The sequence below is a fragment of the Engraulis encrasicolus genome, chromosome 19 (genome assembly GCF_034702125.1).
Source record: "Engraulis encrasicolus isolate BLACKSEA-1 chromosome 19, IST_EnEncr_1.0, whole genome shotgun sequence".
Lineage (NCBI taxonomy): Eukaryota > Metazoa > Chordata > Actinopteri > Clupeiformes > Engraulidae > Engraulis > Engraulis encrasicolus.
Genome location: NC_085875.1, coordinates 3,987,919 through 4,008,481, shown reverse-complemented (window position 1 = coordinate 4,008,481; position 20,563 = coordinate 3,987,919). Strand labels below are relative to the sequence as shown.

Below are 20,563 nucleotides of genomic sequence, written 5' to 3'. Positions count from 1 at the left end.
CCACAGAGGTCCTTTTCCGGTTGCAGACACTCCTCAGGGGTTAATGCTGTTTGGGTTTTGTATTTTCTGAGATACCGGGCAACTCAGAAATACCCAGGTGCATCAACGCTTGCTTTTCGCAATTTGCACCAAAAAAGCTGCATGCATAACTTTTAAGATACCCCTTTTTGTCCCATACCTGCCCTGTGCATTACTGGTTATGTGTTCTTTCGATTTTCCTGTGAGCAAACCAATTCAAATCCAGGACAATGGGTCTAGGACTAATGATACAATAATAAATAATGTTTTTTTTGTTTGTTTTACAAACCAGTGTAATTGTGTGCTCCATCAGCCAAACCATCCCATTGTGCTTATGTTTTATTGTAAGTCAGCTATAAGGGTCAGGTCCAGCCTGGGTCGTATCCCAATCCTTCCCCCGTTTCAGACTAATACTGTGCTCTCCTTTTTCTTGTGGCCTCGTGTTTCTCTGACACCCCACCCTCCATTGAGAAATCAGTTATGTTTCCCCACACTCAGTCTAGGCAGAGCAACACGTGTGGCCCATTCAAAAATCAGACAAAATATCATTAGGCTATTATTACTATTATTTTTTATTATTTCCAAAAGCGGCATATTTGTTTATTTATTAGGTAAGAGTGACTGGTTAGGTCTGTTGCATCTTTTTCATTTATAGCAACAGGCCTACACATTTACAACATTTCTGCCTCATTGAACAAAAAAAATCAAATTACAAGATTGAATTTATATTGCAAATATCAATGATTCTCTGAAATGTGTTGTCTATTTTCTCCTGACTGCCCGCAGCCCGACACAAGCGGTGCATAACTCGACCTCTGATTGTTGGAAACTGATGTCGGTCAAGAAAATGTCTCACCTGGTTGGCTGCCGTGTCTTGCCCCTCCTCACAACATCTTGCTTACGGTGAACCCATATATTGCCACGTGCGGTGGTGTTGTCTAGGCCGGAGAAGGCACCATGGCTCCCATGCGATTGTTCCACGGCAACTGCACGGTGCCTGGATGTGACGATGAAGAGAAAAACCTGTTTCAGCTTCCATCATCCGAGCCCACGAAAACGCAGTGGCTTAATTTTGTCTACGCTGATCATGTACATCTACCCAGGAACGTTTATATTTGCGCGAAACATTTCTCTGTGGAATGCTTTCATAACCTGGGGCAGTACAGGGCAGGTTTTGCCAAACTGCTGAAACTGAAGTCTGGATCAGTGCCTAGTCTTGCTGCCCCATCATCTGTCCTCCACACCGTAAGTCATACGTTCGGCTATTATTAGTCTTTATCTGTTATCAGCCATGTTAGCCGTGCAACTTTGCTTCAAACATGATAAAGTTGTAAATGGACAAAGTCCTGCAGAGCTCTATCTAGTTTTAGTGTAGGCCTAGTTGGGGGAGTAATTACCCAGTGTGCACCCCCCCCCATCCTCTTCCGTGACTGAGGTACCGTGAGCATGGTAGGCTTCTACCGTACCGCCGCACTGCTCCCTTGGGGTGCCATTGGGGGCTGCCTGCCCCCTTTCACGGGTGAGGTATACATGCAATTTCGTTGTGTGCAGTGAACACTTGTATGCTGTAGTGCTTTGTCACAATGACAAATGGGAGTTTGAGTTTCCCAATTGGGCCTCCACAGATGTGCTTCCCAAACTTTTCCTCACGCCCATCCCCTAGCCCAGTGGTTCTTAACCTTTGTGTCTTAACGCACCCCCTTCCCTGTGCCGAAGACAAGCCGCGCACCCCCAACCCAAACTTCTACACACTATACACACTAAAGAATTATTTAAGTGATTAATTACAATGACTCTTGCTTGAGACATTAATCAACACCATAATTACTTTAAATGGGGACCAAAATAAGTTTTAATTTGATCTTAAGTTGGCCTATTATGATGTTTGCTAGCAGAATTTTGGTCACAACCTCAACAGAATCAAAATTCTGCGCACCCCCTGAAATTTCTGCCGCACCCCAGGTTAAGAACCACTGCCCTAGCCTATACATCACTGAGTAGCCTGCATTTGCGTTCGTGCTCGGTGCACCAAAAACTTGTCTATCCAAAACCTGCCCATTCTGTGTTCTGATTAATCTTTCTCCGGTGCAAATGTCTTTTTGTAGGCTACATCATTTGGGAGGGTTCGCTTTCATGAGCGACTCCTGAAGCCAATTCATTAATTGAATACCTACAACATGGACAGGCAACAGAACTTCTGGGAAGGACTGTTTAGCCCAAGACTTGGCAAGTAGGCCTAAATAGACCGAACTGTAAAGAGAAGGGTGGAAAGATTAATTTTAAAGAAACATGAAACAAGACAAAATAAAGAAAATGACAGAAAACATAATATGCAGGCCTAATTGTGGTATTAACTATTTATTAATTGTTGCCATGAAATTAAGTAGGCCAAATCAATATTGTGATGTATATTTTTTTCCATATTGCCCAGCTCTAGTTTTAGGCATGATGGGGTGCTCAATGCAGACATTTGACAGATTGAGAGACCAAAGGGTCTGCAGTGTGTGATGGGGCGATAATCCTTAGGCATTTGTCTGTCAATGGGGGATAGGGAGAGTGTCGTTGGCATGCTCTGCATTATGCATGTCTGAATCTCAAAGGTGTCGCCATCATCATAGTCATTGCTGACATGCAGTCACATCAGTGAAGAGATTCTGCCTGCCAGACAAACCATTCATTCATTTGTTTATTTGTTCGTTCACTCACTCTTGTCTGTTGTGTGTGGGCAGCTGTGGCCTAGTGGTTAGAGAGTTGGTCTTTCAATCTAGGGCAGGGTTTCCCAAACTGTGGTGCGTGCACCCCTGGGGGTGCGCGGCCTGTCACAAGGGGGTGCACGAGCTGAATACAGCAATGGTGGATGTGTTTTTTTTATCCAACATTAATGAACGTCAGGTAATTTTAATTGTTTGATGAATCGTATGCTGGAAGGAGCCATCTGTATCTGTCATGCAACAAGTTTCATTGTAATGATGGCAGAAAAAAATGCCAGGTCGATTGGAAATGAGGATTGCCCAAAATGTGCGGCTGTGCAACATTCGCTTAGGGGGTGCGCGGAACACATTGAAATGTAAAAGGGGGTGCACGGGGGGAAAGTTTGGGAACCGCTGATCTAGGGGTTCCAGCAGATTTGAATCCCCCCTGACCTCCCATCTCCATCCATGGCTGAAGTGCCCTTGAGCAAGGCAACTAACCCCATATTGCTCCAGGGACGGTAACCAATACCCTGACAAATAATAACTGTATATCGCTTTGAATAAATGAAAGAGTCAGCTAAGTGCAATGTGATGTAATAATGTAATGTGTGTGTCCAGGTGAAGACTGAAGAGGATGTCCAGGTGAAGACTGAGGAGGATGCGGACGGCTCTACTGTGCCCCAGCCGTTTCTCATGAGGACTAAACCTGTGGCATGCCAAACCGAGCGTCCTGCAGTCGCCTCTGTGACAACCCAGCTCTCCATGAGAACGCTTGGTCCAAATTTCCGCAGCAAAGGTACATGGCAAAGAGCGTCTATTAGCAGGGGTGGGGAACCTATGTCTCGAGGGCCGCTTTATCCGGACCCTGATATAATTTTAATGTTATTCATCTTCACATGAAATACGACATATTTTGTAAAGGAATCTTAGAAAATGCATTTGTAATACAATTAAGTTATATTCAGGGAACCTAGAGAAGGTGGTGTTTGTTTAATATGTGGCTGCCTTCAATATAGGCCTAAAGTGAAGGGGAAAATCCTGGTTTGTGTTCATAGTACAGCCCTCGGAGGACTTTAATGGCCCTCGGATGAATTTGAAGTGGTCCAGGCCTATTAGAGTAAGATACAGTTAGGGCCATAAATATTTGGACATCTGCACAATTTTCATGTTTTTGGTGCTGTACACCATCCCAATGGATTTGAAATGAAACAAACGAGATGGACATTAACAGCAGACTTTCAGCTTTAATATGGGGGTGTTTGCGTCCAAATCGAGCAATCTGTGAAGGAATTATGACATTTTCTATCAGTGCCACCCCATTTTTAAGGGACCAAAAGTAATTGGACAGTCTAGTATTTATACATCAAACTTTCAATTTTTAATTATTTGGTTGCAAATACTTTCCAGTCAGTTACAGCCTGTAATTTGCAATCCATAGACATCAATAGACACTGGGTTTTATCCCTGGTGATGCTATGGTGAGCTCTCTATTGCAACAGACTTCAGTTCCTGCTTATTCTTAGGGTATTTTCCCTTCAGTTTTGCCTCCAGCAAGTGAAATGCTTGCTCAACCGTACTCAGGTGAGGTGATTGACTGGGCCATTGAATAATATTCCACTTTTCTGGGGTAGAAATGGCTAGTGGCTTTCAGATGAAGCTTTGGGTCATTGTCCATCTGCACTGCGAAGCATTGTCCAATCAGTCCAGAACCATTAGGTTTAATATGACATGATAATATAGCCTGAAAATCTTCAGAATTCATCCTGTGGCTTTTGTCGGTAGTCCTCATCATCAATAAATACAAGGGGATAATCGTATTGACAGATATGCATGCCCACACCATGACACTACCACCACCATGATTCACTGATTGGGTGGTATGCTTTGAATCATGAGCAGTTCCTTCCCTTCTCTATACTCATTTCTTCCCATTACCCTTGTACAAGATGATTTGTGTCTCCTCTGTCCATAGGATGTAGCTGAAAACCTATAGTCTTTTTAAGACGTTGTTTGGCAAAGCCAAATCTGGTATTGCTATTTCTTATGCAATCAATAATTTATATCTTTTAGTGAACCCTCTGTATTTCCTATAGTGAAGTGTTCCTCAATGTTTTTGATCTTTTTCTGGATTGTTGCCTTGGACATGTCTCCACCGTTCACCTGGACACTGTTCTACATCTGGCCAACTGTTGGGAGATGTGTTTTTGTTCACCAGATACAGAATATTGTCTGTCATCCACAGCATTTGTCTTCCATGTCTGTGTAGTGGGCGAGACCGTTACAGGAAGTAGTTCGACTACGCCACCCCCGGGGGTGGAGCCCCCGGAGGAAATGAATTAGGGGTAGTTACAGATACCCCGGACCAACACACAATGTACCCGCACAATAGATTACCAGGCAAACACAGGTTCGTGCACAATGGAGGCAGAGACAGTGGTGACAATTAATAATTCAAATCTTTATTATTCTTTGCGTTATAAAAATATATTTCTCTCACTCTTTGCAATAAAATATAAAAAGGTACGCACAATTCACAAAGTGCAGGGGTGGGTGTGCTGCCACCACACCCGCGGATCTGTAAACACCGGCCCCAAAGTATGTTCGCTAATTCACAATAGACAACACACCTGGTAGGCCTAAGGCCTTAGAACCCACACTCAGGTTGGCAGACTTTGCCACTAGGGGCTGGCACGGCTAACACAATGGGGCGAATGGCACACCTCAGGATTAACAAAAGAAAAAGCAAAGAAATAGTTCACAACAAACAGAAATAATTCACGGCAAACAGAAACAACAAGAAATCAGCAAACCATGCAAAATAAATCAAAATCCAGTAAATACATGCAGTTAAATAAGAAATTAGATAATTGGATGAAATAATGAAAAAAGGAAATTAGGCACAGCAAACGAAAGTAAACGAAAATCAAAACATGAGGTAAACCCACCCCAGAGGCTCAGCTCAGTGCAGTCCCCTAGGTATCCCCACACTCACTCGTCACTCACACACACACACGCACACACACACTGTGGAATGGCTTACACACTAGCTCACACCGAGCCGAGCGCCCACACGCATACACACACACACACACACACACACTGAACTAAAGCGCGCCAACGCACACACACGCACGTATGTCCAATTTCCCAAGGCCGGAGCAGCAGCCGAGATACGGGTTCCTGGCTTCCAGAGGCACCACACAACCGGGGCTAAAATCGCCGCTCGTGCACCTAAACGCGTGGTGTGTCTGACCACGGCCACACAGATACAACCTGCGAGGGAGGAGGAGAGCGTTAGCCAAGCTAGCAGGACACCCACTATCATACGATTCTGCTGCCGAGAGGTTACCTTACCCGGAGATGAGGGTGCACCGATGCGCAGCGCAATTCTCACAGTCGGAGTGCCAATACAGGGGTACACGGCCAAGGCGCCGGTAGCGACCACACGCTGAAACCATAATAATGGCCGTCGTTAGCAACCATGGTAAGAAAACAAACAGTCAGAGCTGGGTAAAGGCACAAGCTAACCCACTATAATACATACCGGCGTGCAGGAGACGGGAAAGGCGCAAGGTAACCGTTGGTATTGTCCACCGAAGTCCTTGCCAGTGGAGAAGCAAGAGATCACTCTAGCCAAGTAAGAGACGCCAAGTTGGAATCACAACCTATAGCACAGCAGACGCGAAGTTAGCCACTGGCTGCTGGCTAGCACATAAACAGCGACAAGAAATGGTCCACATACTCACGAGGACAAGAAATGGTCCACATCTCCTAGATCCGAACTGGACACCGCACTCCTCTCGACGGCGAGGGGAGAAGCAACCACAGCATTCGCCGGTGGCGATGAAACGCGCAAAGGGGAACTTTGCAGGCTTACCGAATACTAGCCACTGGCAGTGTTTATGAAGAGACTTCCCATAAGCCTCTACGAGCGGCGTGGTGACGTGTGCCGCAGCGTCAGACTTCCCTTAAAGGAGCAGCGCTCCATTACAATCTACCCCCCACATGTTGAATCGTCGGCCCGACGATGCAGGTACGCTTTCCCCCCCACTCCCAGATCCAAAATTCCATCAAGAGTTTGAAGTCGCCCCACCAGGCAGCCGATGGGGATTAGAGTGTTGTCCCGCGTTAGACCGGAAAGTCCGGCGTGGGGGCACCTCGCTGCTGCTAGTGCCACGACCGGGTAGCTGAGCGGCCGAACTGCTGGGGGAAGCCTGCGAAGTCCGACGCTGCCCTTCGTTTCCTCCTGAGGTGCCACCCTGGGGTGCATGGGGCTCTGCTGGGACACCCAAGTCAGCATCGCCCACCTGCTCCCCAAGAAGGATATCTTCTTCGCTCGATAGCTCCCCTGAGTCGACAGGGGTAGGTTCGCCTGGTCGGCCCGACCCCGGGGGGCCCGACCCCAGGGGGCCCACCACTCCTTTCAGCATGCTGCGGTGAACGTGCTTCAGCTTCGTTGGATCGTTGACGGGGGCGATCGTGTACACGGCTCCGGTCTCCGAAGGGGTACGCACCACCATGTGTACCTGGGAGTTCCACACATCTTGGATTTTATTTCGACCTCGCACGCCGAGGTTGCGTACATATACCCGTTGCCCTACTTCTAAAACAGCAGTCTTCACCCGTGCATCGTGTCTGTCCTTGCGATATTCCGCCGCTGCGGCCAAACGCTCCCGAGCCCCATCAAATGCCACTTGAAGCCGGGCCTGATGCTCCTGTATCCAGTCGCACACTCGACCATGGACCGGTGGCCGAACTCGGCCCAGGAGGAAGTCTACGGGTAGCTGTGGCTCTTGGCCGAACATAAGGAAGTGTGGCGATTCTCCTGTCGCTTGATGCGGGGTGGTATTATAACAGAAGGTTACGTGCGGCAGGCAAGTTGCCCAGTCGCGCTTCCGAGAGGCCGGTAGGGTACGCAGGAGGTTGTGTAGAGTGCGGTTAAATCGCTCACATTGGCCGTTCCCGGCCGGGTGGTACGGGGTGGTTCGGGACTTCTGGACCCCGTACAGCCCGCAAAGCTGCTGAATCAGGGTGCCCTCGAAACAGCGCCCCTGGTCGGAGTGGAGCCGACCAGGAATTCCGAACCGGTAGAACCATTCCACAAGCAAGACCTGGGCGACCGTCGAGGCCCGCTGATCCCGGGTGGGGACGGCGATGGAATACTTACTGAAGACGTCCGTGATGACTAAAACGTTCTCCACCCCCCCCGACGTGGGCTCCAAAAGCGTGAAATCCACAGCTACCACTTCGTTGGGCCGAGATGCCAGTAGGTGGCCCATATGCGCGGCGGCTAGAGGAGGCTCCCCTTTGGACTCTTGGCACCTAAGGCACTTTTCACACCATCGGCGCACCTCCGCAAACATGCGGGGCCAGTAACACCGTTGCCCAACCAACTCCAGTGTTCGATTAATCCCCTGGTGGCCATGGTGCTCGTGGAGCTGGTTTAGGACCTCTGATTGCAGGGCAGCCGGCAAAACCAGCTGGAGGCACTCATCACGGCCACTGGGGTGTAGCACTCTCCGGTAAAGGACTCCATCGTTCTCCACAAACCGTTTCCACTGCCGCAACAGGATCAAGGCCAAGGGTGACAGAGCTTCCCGTTCCTCACGAGTAGGCCGCCGACGCGCCTTCCAGAAGGCCAGAATCGGCTGGATAACAGGGTCTCCTTCTTGCAGAGCGCACAGGTCCGGCAAAGGGTAGGAGGGCAGCACCGAAACAACCAACTGAGAGGCGGTGATGCTACCCCCCCGGGCAGCGGCCGGTTGCAGCTGACCACCGGGGTCGCTTGCTTGCAGAGTGCGCAGAACCGGCAAAGCGTGGGGGAACAACCCCGAGACACTGGACTGAGAGGCGGTGCCGCCATCTCCCTGAGCCGCTACATGTTGCAGCAATCTAGGGACCGCTGTACCCGGAACCAGGTCACTCACGTCTTCTTGGTCTGGCTGATTCTGCCGCGACAGGCCGTCCGCATTACCGTTAGATTTACCCGAGCGGTACTTTAATTCAAAATCAAATGATGCAAGCTGTGCGGCCCACCGGTGTTCGACCGCCCCGAGTTTGGAAGTAGTGAGGTGACTCAGGGGGTTATTATCAGTGTACACGACACACTTCTGGCCCAAGAGATATTCGCGAAACTTCTCGGTGACGGCCCATTTTAGGGCGAGGAACTCGAGCTTCATAGAACTGTAATTGTTCATATTCCTCTCTGTAGGTCTTAACGTTCTACTGGCGTATGCCACCGGTCGGACTTTGCCGTCCACCTCCTGCGAGAGGACCGCGCCCAGTCCGCAATGGCTGGCGTCGACCTCAAGAATAAATGGGCGGCTAAAGTCCGCGTACGCCAGTACCGGCGCCGACACGAGCCTCCCCTTGAGTTCCTCAAAACTTCTTTCGCAATCCTCTGACCATGCATCAAGAAACTGCTGCCCCGAGGGCTGACGGGAACGGCTCCCGTTCAATGTGGCCACCAATCGATGCAACGGCGCGGCCAGCTTTGCGAATCCTTCGACGAATCGTCGATAATAGCTGGCGAAGCCTAGGAATGATCGGAGCTCCGACACATTGGCAGGTCGCCGCCATGTGGCCACTGCCTCCACCTTGCCAGGGTCGGTAGAGACACCGTGCTGAGAGATCACATGTCCCAAGTACTGAACCTCCGGCTTAAAGAACGCGCACTTCCCTAATTTAGCCTTCAGCCCCTCCGACTGCAACCGGGTCAAGACCATCTCCAGGCGCTGTAGATGTTGCGCCACGGTGGACGAGAAGATCACGATGTCGTCAAGATACAGTAGAACGGAATGACACTGTTGGTCGCCGAACATACGTTGCATTAATCGTTGAAATGTACCTGGTGCATTGCACAGGCCAAAAGGCATTCTGTTCCATTCGAACAACCCGAAGGGGGTACAGAATGCCGTTTTGGCCCGATCACCTTCTGTCACGGGGACTTGGTTGTACCCACTGGCTAAGTCCATCGTAGAAAACCAGCGGGCACCTGCCAACATGTCCAATGTCTCCTCGATCCGAGGAAGCGGAAAGGCGTCTTTCCGAGTTCGGGCATTTAACAGGCGATAGTCGACACAGAGTCGCAAGCTCCCATCCTTCTTCCGGACTAGGACAATGGGAGAAGCGAATGGACTACTGCTTTCTCTGATGACCTTCGCCTGGAGGAGCTGGTTGATATGGGTTTTTACGGCCTCGTAGTCGGAGGGGGCAATGCGCCTGTAACGCTGCCGGACCGGTGTCGGATCCAACAGCGGGATGTCGTGCGAGATTAGGGAAGTGCAACCCAAGTCGCCCTCATGGGCGGAGAAGACCGAAGAGTACCTCAGAAGCAGGGCCCGGACCTCAGCCTGTTCCTCGGCAGGCAGGGGTAACAAGTCCACTGCGCGGATTTGTGTCTCCAAAGGCGACGGGGCAGGCGCCTGAGGGTCAGTAATGGCGGCCACGGAACGGACCTCCACCACGTCCCGTGGCAAGCTGATGATCGACACAGCATTCACCTGTCCGAGTCTAGTACGAGGGTACAGCAGGACGTCCGTACAACCGACGTTAACTACAGGGATCTGCACCAAGCCACGGGTCACCTGCACCAAGGCAGGGGACACCAGCAACCCCCCGGGCAACCCCCGGTCCGTCGGCTCAGAGGGTTCCAAGCCCTGAATGTTGCTCAGGGCAGGTGGCAGGAATCAACTTCATGGTCCCCCCCGGAACCCGCCATGGCGCACGGCCCCGGACATTCACCACGCCGCTGGTCTCGGGGGTGGGCCGGATTTCAGCCTGATGACAGTGTTGCAGCGCTTTCAGCACCGGTCGAGGGGCAGTTGACACTGATGGGAGATCGAAAAGCGTGGGACCGTGCCGCCCAAAAAGTTCCTTATAACACTTGCCGATAACATTCATACCAAGAACCCCAGGGACCACGGAAGCCGTGCCCCCTGGGGGGTCGCGAACGACCAGAACACCGCAATCAGGCATACTCTTCCCGCAAAGCTCAATATTCAGCTCCAAGTAGCCCAAGTAAGGAATCTCTAGGCCGTTGGCCGCTCGGAGCTGCAGCCAGTGACATGAGCGTAAACGCTCCTGCCCCAAAGATTCGAAGTTGGCAGCGAAGAAACTTTCAGTGACGGTGGACACCATAGACCCAGTGTCAATGAGACAGGGGACCTGAACCCCACCTATCCGGACGAGCAGATGTGGACAGTTAGAAAGTAACGCCTCGGCGGCATTGGGAGGGTGAAGGGCATTACGTGAGCCAAGAGAGGCCCCCCCCGGACTGTGACTCCTCAGTCCGGTGGGCGTCAGTTTCCCGAGGGCTGGTTCGGTTGGAGGGGCCCATTCTCCGAAAACCCGGAGCCTCTACGGGAGGGTGCTTGTGGGGGCCCCACCACTCGTTCTCCGTCACAATCCGCAGCAATATGGCCTGTCGCACGACAGCGCCAGCAGACAAGGGGTCCCTCCCGAGGAGACCGACCTCGCCTCCGTGGCTCCCCCTGTGTGGCCGCACCCCGAGAAAAATGCTGCAACTGAGCCTGTTGATTTTGCACCATTTCCATGAGCTTCGCCATGTCGGCCTGCAACTTCTCCATATCAGATCTGGTCGGCGCCCCACCACGGGGATCCATGCTTACGGCGCAAGAGGTACCAGGGACCCCAAGGGAGCGATCAAGTGAAGACAAGGAAAAGCTACGCGGCCGCTGCGGTTCGGCGGCGCCCTCCCGTTCCCAACGCATGGCTTCCTTACGCACCGCGATCAAAGTGGCTAACGGCGTGGTCCGAATGAAACTCTTCAAGTGACGACGCAAGGCGCCCTCGTTAACATGCTCCACAAACTGATCACGCAGAAGAACGTCAGCGTTAAGAATTCCCTCAGGCGCATTTCGTCTAACCTTATCAATAAGGGTCATTAATGCGATTGAAAACTCTAGCAGTGTCTCTCCCTCTTGCTGTTTTCTCGAAAAGAACGCCTCCTGCAAGGCCACGTATGACTGTGGGCAACCGTAAAGCTCCTGTAAAATTTCTAAGATTTTCTCTGGGTTTTCTTTTTCTTCTCTCGGCCTATAGCGGATCTCATCCCGTGCCTCGCCATCCAAGTGATCGTAAAGAAAATAGGCTCTCTCGGCAGCAGAAAAATGGCGCGCCCGCATACATGCCTCCGCCTCCTCCTTCCACGCCTCGATACTTATGCCCCCATTTCCCCTAAACAATGGGCACTTCTTTTCCCTTGGGACAAAGACCAAACGTTCTGTAGCGGGCCCTGCCGGGGCGCTACCATTTACTGTGCTCGTACTTGTGGCCCGCTGGGCGAGGGAGGCCTTTAAGCGCTCATTCTCGGCTCTTACCTCAGCCAACTCATCCCTAACCTCTTGTGCGTCCCGCGACATGCTGCGGAAACCGATCAAGACAAATTTGGAAAATGCAAAAACTCACAGGGATGGCTGGTCCAAATCCCGAGAGAGGGGCGGTCTCCCAACCTCGGCTGCTGCTCCGCTTCTACAGGAAAAACACAAACTCACAGCGCTTATTCAGTGGTGCTCTCACTTTCAACCAACCACATACATACACTCATTCAACCATTGACCATATGACAAATTTCTATTACAAAGAGTGACAAAACAAAAACCTAAAAAAATGAAACCAGTGTCTCTGCTCCTATGCCAATCCTGCCCGACTATAAGCCAAAATGTAGTGGGCGAGACCGTTACATCTGCCAGCTAATTTGGTGTTGCTCTGGTATTTCCTTTTTCCAACATTCTGAACTCTTTAATTAATCATATTCAATGTTTCCCCATCTCTCAAATGGGTTTGTTTTGATTTTTTTCCACCTTATGATGGCTTGCATCACTGATGGTGACAGATGGACTTTGGATCTCATGGATATTCCGTAAAAATATATGGAAATGCAAATGGAACACTTCAAATGAACTCTAAGACCTTGTATTGTATCTTGGTGATGGTGTAGTATGGGAATAACACATATCTGACTGGAAAATAGCTGACAATCCTACTGTCCAATTACTTTTGATCCCTTGAAAAGTGGGCAACACACACAAAAAGCGTTGCTATTTCATTCCTGTTTATGCGATATGGATTTCAACACCCTCACATTAACGCTGAGAGTCTACAGTTAATGCACAGCTTGTTTGTTTTATTTCAAATCCATTGTGGTGGGGTATAGGGTGGAAAAGGATGATAATTCTGTTGCTGTCCAAATATTTCTGGCCCTAACTGTACTTCAAGCTCGTACTTATCCGGGATCCATGTGATGTCAGGTGGACGCCCCCTTTAGGAGACCTTCTGTGAGGAGACCTTTGGAGACATACGGTTGAGAATAAATTGAGCCCCACATGACTAAGACCCGACTGGTCGAAACGTTGTGTATAATAAACTGGGAGCAGCAACAGTGTGCGGACCTTCCTTCTTCTCGTCTTTGATGATGTTCACTGCTCTCTTGAAACCGTGTGAAGTGTAAAGGTCCTGACTCCTGAATGGCTGGTAGGGGTGATCTCTGGACCCTCTGGAGTGCCTTCTTGTCTGCAGCTAGACAGCTGCCGTGCCAGACAGAGAGGCTGCTGGTCAGGATGCTCTCAATTGGCACGCCTGTAGAAGGAGGTGAGAGCAGATGTGGGGAGGTCAGTTCTTCTCATCCTCCGCAGGAAGTGAAGTGTTGTCTACCTTTTTGGTAGAGGTGGTGTGTCAATGAATGTTGTGCTTTTCACAGACTTCACATCATCCACAGCACTGCCATTGATGATGAGTTTGATATGTGTTGGTGGTTCTGACTTTCCTGACGTCCAGTTATATCTTTTGTTTTGTTAACGTTGAGTAGCAGGTTGTTTCTCTCGCATCAGTTGATGAGTTGGTGTGTGTGTGTGTGTGTGTGTGTGTGTGTGTGTGTGTGTGTGTGTGTGTGTGTGTGTGTGTGTGTGTGTGTGTGTGTGTGTGTGTGTGTGTGTGTGTGTGTGTGTGTGTGTGTGTGTGTGTGTGTTGCAGAAACCCAGACTCCTGCGATGCCGGTGATGTCCCTGGGCAACGGCACAGACCTTCTCCTTTCCATGGCCAAAAATGAGCTAACTGGACCAAAAAGTACGCACCACCTCCCGCATTAACACTCACACACACACGCGCGCGCACACTCTCTCAACTGTTATAATAACTGTTATAAATGCTTTAATGTAATAAATATAATATAATATAATATAATGCATGCCAGCCGGTAGCACATCTAGAACTTTAGTAACCTCCCTCCCAACACCTCATACAGATCAGTGCACTACTGACTGGTCTCACAGTCCGGCTTTTAGTTAACCTGGTAGCATGTCTGTGTTTCAGATCAGGGGTTCGAGATCTTTGGACTAAGCGGGAAGAATTCGCTTGTTACAGAGAACCAGAATCTGTCCTTTCTCAAGTCAGACAAGTAAGTCCTTTTTTTGTGGATTTTGTGTGTGTGTGCGTGTGTGTACGTGGGTTATGATGAGGTGTAGTGTGTCATTCAGACAAGTATCAGTACATCTAGCCGTGTCTGTCTGTCTGTCTGTCTGAACTTTATGTCTGAGCTTAGTCCAGGTTCTGCACAGAACTTTTTGGAAATGTATGACCAAATGGTGGTTCGGCTGGGTGGTGAGACGGCTCCAATCCCAGCAATAACTTTAAAATAAAATAAATAGAACTCAACTCTATTTGTCTGCAGTGATTTTTATCCCCCGTTTCCAGTGGTTGCTATGATTGCCCAGTTCAAAAAGTTTACTGTGAGTCAGCTGTATGTGTATCAGGGCTTGACATTGTCACCTGTCAACCGGCCAAAAATCGGATAAAGTAATTTTGGCAGGCATCCTATTCTTGGGTGGGACTTATAACAGTTTATCCTGTTGTTTGCCCCTTAATATCAGTTGGTTATATTTATGAACAAGAAAGATCATACTCATTCTATTTGTCTAAAATACACTGTGTGCAGAATTATTAGGCAAACAAGTTTTTTGACAATATCGTCCATTTTATGCATATTGTCCGCCACCACCCTTTATGGACATGAACACCTATTGGATTTAAACATTCCAGGTCATTCATATTGGTATAATAAGAGACGGTGTGATCGAAGGAGCCCAATACCCTATATCAGGGCAAAATGAGTGTGCATAATTATTAGGCAACTTTGTTTTCCTCTGGGAAAATGAGCCACAAAAGAGATCTAACAAACTCTGTTAAGACTATAAACAATTTTGAAGTCTTCTAGAGGGGTGTGGCTGTCTTGAAATATTGGTCACATCCATCTAATGCACCGTTACAAGCCATCAGTGTCACATGATCTGTGCTCACAAAGTAACTGCCAGATTGAGGAGAATTGAAGATGAAACTACCACAAAACTATTACCCTGCAGTGCTGTTATATTCCAGAACTGAAACCTACATCGAGTGTCCACAAGAACATTGTATTCAGCACTCAGAGACATGGCCAAGGTAAAACAGGCTGAAACCTGAAGACCACTCAAGAAGAAACTTAAGTCAAGACTGGGTCAAGAAATGTCTTTAGAGTAGACAGTTTTTTCAATGGTTTTATGAACTAGTGAAAGTGACTGTTAATGGACCAGGTTGATGAGCCTATGGCTAGATCAGTAATGTGCACACTCAGATCAGTTCCTGAGTTCCACTCTAATACCAGCAGATTACTGCATAAATACCATTGTCTTCGTAAAATATGCATGGGTTCATCCACCCGGTCTGTCAAGAGTCACTTTCCCAAGTCCATAATACCTTTTGAAAACTCCCCAGGTATGTTTGACCCAGTCTTGACTTAATTAACTTGTTGAATGGTTGTCTGGTGTCATCCCTTCTTACCTTGGCCATGTCTCTGAGCGCTCAATACCCTGTTCTTCTGGACACTCAGTGTTGGTTTCTGTTCTGGAATATGATAGGACCGCAGGGTAATACATTTTTTGTAGTTTCACATTAAATTCTTCTCAATGTTTGGCAGTGACATTTCTCAAGAGACTGATGACTTTGTAACGGTGCATCTGATGGTTCTGTGCGAATGTGACCAACATCTTGCTAATTTCAAGACAGCCACATCCCACTAGAACACTTCAAAATTGTTCATAGACATTTCAGAGTTTGTTAGATCTATTTTGTGGCCGATTTTCTCAGAAGAAAACAAATTTGCCTAATAATTATTAGGCAAACATGTTTTTTGACCATATTGTCTTTTTTATGCATATTTCCCAACAGCAATCTATATGAACATGAAAACCTATTGGATTTAAGCATTCCAGGTCATGCATATTTGTATAATAAGATGGGGGTGTGGTCGAAGGTGCCCAACACCTTATATCAGGTGTGCATAATTCTGAACACAGTGTAGTTTCACTAAGTTCATGGCACTGATCTTCCTTTAGTAGAAAGACTGAATAGCTAGTCACTCAGTAGAACTACTAGCCACACCGACTGTTGAGCAAAAGTTAATATCAAGCCCTGATGTTTATGTGTTTGTGTCTACAGGACTGGTCTGAATGAGGAGGCGACTGTGAAAGTGTCCTGCCTGCTGCAGCTGTTTGACAGGTGTTTGAGGTGCAAAGGTGAAGCGTACAGCCTGGTGACTCACCGTGAGGGAGCTGTCTTCTCCGTCGCACAGATGTGCTGGACCTGTCAATTCACTGTGACGTGGGCGAGTCACTCGCAACTGGCTGATGTTCAAAATGTAAGTCCTAGTGTGTGCTTTTAAATGAATGAATGAATGAATTCATCACCTCCTGTTCCAAGCTGACCTTCGTTCTGGTCCAGGCATTGCTGACAATGCGAAATGTAATTGCACACAATTCCCTTGATATTTGTGTATATTCACTTACATTGGCTGCTATCAATTCCACTAGTAACCAGTATTGTAGGTCTCATAATGTAGACTATAGGACTCTAATGTAGACTGCATGTTAGTTTGAACACAGGGGATGAAAAAATGATCCAGTGATATTTATAAGTTCTAATACATTTAGAAAATTAATTGAGATCTTAATGAATCAAAGGTTGTGTAATAATTTTTGGCCTGTAGGATTTGAGCACAAATATGACTTACCAGATATGTCAAGTAAACTGAAGGCCTTAACACTGTATCAGATGAATGGGTAACACTTCAGAATAACTACCTATTAGTAATAAGTATCTAAAGTAATTATCAACAAAATGTTTACAAATGGGCAAGAAATACTATGTTAACACAGCAGACACAGCGCAGTCGCATCAGTCCTGGAAGTTTCTCCTCCAAACACCAGAAGGCATGAAACCATATAAATTCATACAGTAGAAGTTGATTTCCACTCCACTGTGCAGTCATAGTTTGGTTATTAGTCATTTACAAACATTTGTATATGTGTTGTTAAATGTTCATTCTTATTAAATGTTAATGAAGTGTTTATAAAGCTGTGAATAGGTAGTTATTCTAAAGTGTTACAGAGAAATGAACTAAAATGACTTTGTATGATTCAGGAGGAAGTGCGGGAGAAGGATGGAAATGAAGTAGAGGAAGAGGAGAGTGATCAGGATATGGAGGAAGAGGAAGAAGAGGAGAAACAGCCAACAGGAAAAAAGAGGAAGAGGAAGGATAGCGACGAAGAGTGGGCTCCAGGCGTAGAGGAGTTTACCAGGGAGTTTGTTCGCCAGTCCTCCGATGACAGCGAAGGGTCCAGTTGTGAAGAAGAAGAAGAAGAAGAAGATGATGATGATGATGATGATGACGACGATGGGGAATGTGCCTCTGAGTTGTTGGTGTGGTGCAGTGAGTGCAGGTTGAAGGTAAGCAAAAGCTGCCTCAGACACAAACACCCTCTGCTCTACTGCTGCGTTCTCTGTGGCTACACAGAACCTCACGAGGACTGTACTGGCATCAGAGGAACCGAGATCACCTGCAATTCTGTGGAACCCCTTCGAGAGTCCTCTTGCACCAGCACACCTGAGGGAGGAGAAGCTGAACAATCGAGCGGCCAACAGGTTGACTGTAATCTTCAGCATACCACCGCTGGCATGAGAAGAACCTGCGACGAGAGCACCTGCGATTCTGAGGAACCCCTTCGAGAGGCCTCTTGCACCAACACACCTGAGGGAGAAGCTGAACGATCGAGTGGCCAACAGATCGACTGTAGTCTCCAGTGTATACTCACCACTAGTCACCTGGAAGAGGCCAGTAGAAGTCCTGAGGGACCAACCAGCACCAATGACAACCAGGACGAGACTGGCCATATCCAACCAATAAGTGCCACTACTGAGGGTCCACTCAGTATAAACAACCAATCAGGTGCCTCTACTGAAGTTCCACACAGTAAAAACAACCAATTGGGTGCCACTAGTGAGGGTCCACACAGTGCAAATGAAGAAATCCAAGATGGCAACACAGGCTGTGAACTCGAGTCTGTACCGAGCAAGCCGCCGTTTGCCGTGTATTTCAGCGACCCCTACAGCCTGCAGTCTCACATGGAAGAGCATCACTATAACCAGTGGCAACGAAAGCTCTGCACGGACTGTGGCAGGTTCTTTATCAAGCGCAATACTGCAAGGGTGCATGTTTGCGAACACAAGGTGAAGCCGTTCATCTGTGCGACCTGCGAGAAACGATTCCGCACCGAGGCTGGTTTACACACACACCAGTACATCCACAAAGAGGAACGCCTGGTGTATTGCCAGTTCTGCTTCAAGGGGTTCAGACAAACGGTGGACAAAGTCAAGCACGAGGAAAGCCATCAGGCAGAAGTACTGAAGTTCTACTGCCGTGAATGTCCCAAACGCTTCGCGGACCGCCACAGTCGAAGCGTTCACAGGAAGACTCACTGGACGGAGGACCGGTTCTTTTGTAAGTACTGTGACAAGGGATTTAAGGAGATGAATCATCTACGGAGACATAAGTTGCTTCACACTGGAAAGAAGCCGTTCACCTGTGAAGTGTGTGATCGCTCCTTCAACCAGAGTGGCCACCTGAAGTCACACATGCGCCTCCACACAGGCGAGAGACCCTTCAAGTGCCAGCAGTGTGAGAGGAGCTTCAACCACAACGTCAGCCTCAAGAACCACGTCCAGCGACACCACGGACCCAAGACAGCCACAGCTGAACAGGAGAACCAAGAGTAGGCTTTTGTTTGCAGCATTTGCAGGTTCTGGAACTGACGGCAATTCATCCAAAGTTCACTTAGGTATGGCAGACTCGTTATATGCCTTGCATGATGACAAGTCTTATTCGTTACATGTTAAGAAAATTGTACTGGTATTTGGTACACTACTTTGGCTTTTACTGAAAAACTACTTGATTATTCTGATGTCATTATTTTTAGATAAGAATCCACCTACCTCAGTTTTTTTGTTAGCCTGCCTTTTTGTTTCAAGGATCTTGATACGTTTGTTTTCAAACTCTTACTTAACGTGTTCACAGTAATTTTCACACCATACATCACCTGCTGTAGGAAACCAGTGTGGCCTTTATGTGTACAGTATATTCGTCAGTATCTGCGGCTTCATTCCAATTTCAATTTCAAGAGAACACATAAGGACACATACCCTTATAATAAAAAAGAAAGACGCGTATCCAACAGACATATTATTTTTACTGAATTGGATTTGCCATGTCCTATGTTGTGGACAGTTTATATACAAGAAATGTTTACTTTATTCTACTGTACTTTGTTCTGATGGAGAGAAAATAGCTTGGATGCACATGAGTTGATCAGAATACAACATTGGGTGGAGAATGGGTTTGATTTTGGTTTGTGAAAAGAAGCCTCATTTTGCTGCTGTCCCTGAGTGTGTCTCTTCGATCTGACCCTAATTTTTTCTATAAATATTTTGCACAGAAACTAAATGTGTCTGTCATTACTGCTGTATGCTCTGCTGACAAGGAGCACCGCCTGGACTTGTGATCTGCCACAAAGATCATTTCCCGGTTGGCCGACACTCCTCAGGAATTAATGCTTTTGGGCTTTTGTATTTTCTTAGACACTAGGTCACTCAGAAATACCCAGGAGTACCCATGAACAATGCTTGCTTATGCAGAGAAAGGCTGCATGCATAACATGTCACGCAAACGCTCAGGTATACTAAGACGCCCTTTTTTGTCCCATCCCTGCCCTGTGCATTACTGGTAAGTGTCCTTTCAGTTTCCCTGTGAGCAAACCAATTCAAATCCAGGAAGATGGATGGGTTTAAGACTCTGTAATGATACAATAATACATTTAAAAAATAAGGGTAATTGTGCTCTCCATGAGAGCCTAACCATCCCATTGTGATTATTTTTTATAATTTGCTATCCCCAGGTTCAAATCCAGCCTGGGTCATATATCCCAACCAATCCTTCCCCAATCTTTGGGTTTCTTCCAAACTAATACCTCCTGTGCTCTCCTTTTTCTTGTGGCCTCACGTTTCTCTGACACCCCACCCTCCATTGAGAAATCAATTATGTTTCCCCACACTCAGTCTAGGCAGAGCAACTTTTGGGGCCCATTCAAAAATCAGAAAAAAATATTATTAAAGAATGTCATGTTGTTGTTGTTGTTGTTGTTATTGTTATTATTATTATTATTATTATTATTATTATTATTATCATAATATCATCATTGTTATCATTTCCAGAGCCGTGTATTAGTTCAATTATATGCAAGTTAGTGCAAGAGTAAAACTGGTAAGTTGGGACTGGTGCGTCTTTTCCATTCATAGCAACACAAAGTAACCCTATCACAGTAAGTGTGGACTGAGGCTCAGACTGACAATCAATCTGTGAAACTCTCTTATACTGTGGTGTTGTATAATGAAAATTTCAAAGCACATCCTTTTCAGGATCCCATGGCATTACATTTTCACTTTCTGCGGTTGTTTGGTTCCTGTTGCCT

The 20,563-nt window shown here is 47.6% G+C and overlaps 1 protein-coding gene across 1 annotated transcript in view; it reads left to right on the top strand.

Annotated features, from left to right (window-relative positions):
- The window catches only part of LOC134434842 (uncharacterized), a 66,502-nt gene extending 46,924 nt beyond the window's left edge, over window positions 1–19,578 (top strand). The window contains exons 10-14 of the mRNA XM_063183469.1: window positions 3,336–3,507; window positions 13,704–13,796; window positions 14,043–14,127; window positions 16,203–16,401; window positions 17,184–19,578. Of these exons, the coding sequence (XP_063039539.1) occupies window positions 3,336–3,507; window positions 13,704–13,796; window positions 14,043–14,127; window positions 16,203–16,401; window positions 17,184–18,815 (2,181 nt within the window). The 3' untranslated portion in view covers window positions 18,816–19,578. The remainder of the gene's footprint in view (window positions 1–3,335; window positions 3,508–13,703; window positions 13,797–14,042; window positions 14,128–16,202; window positions 16,402–17,183) is intronic.
- The last annotated feature ends 985 nt before the right edge of the window (window positions 19,579–20,563 follow it).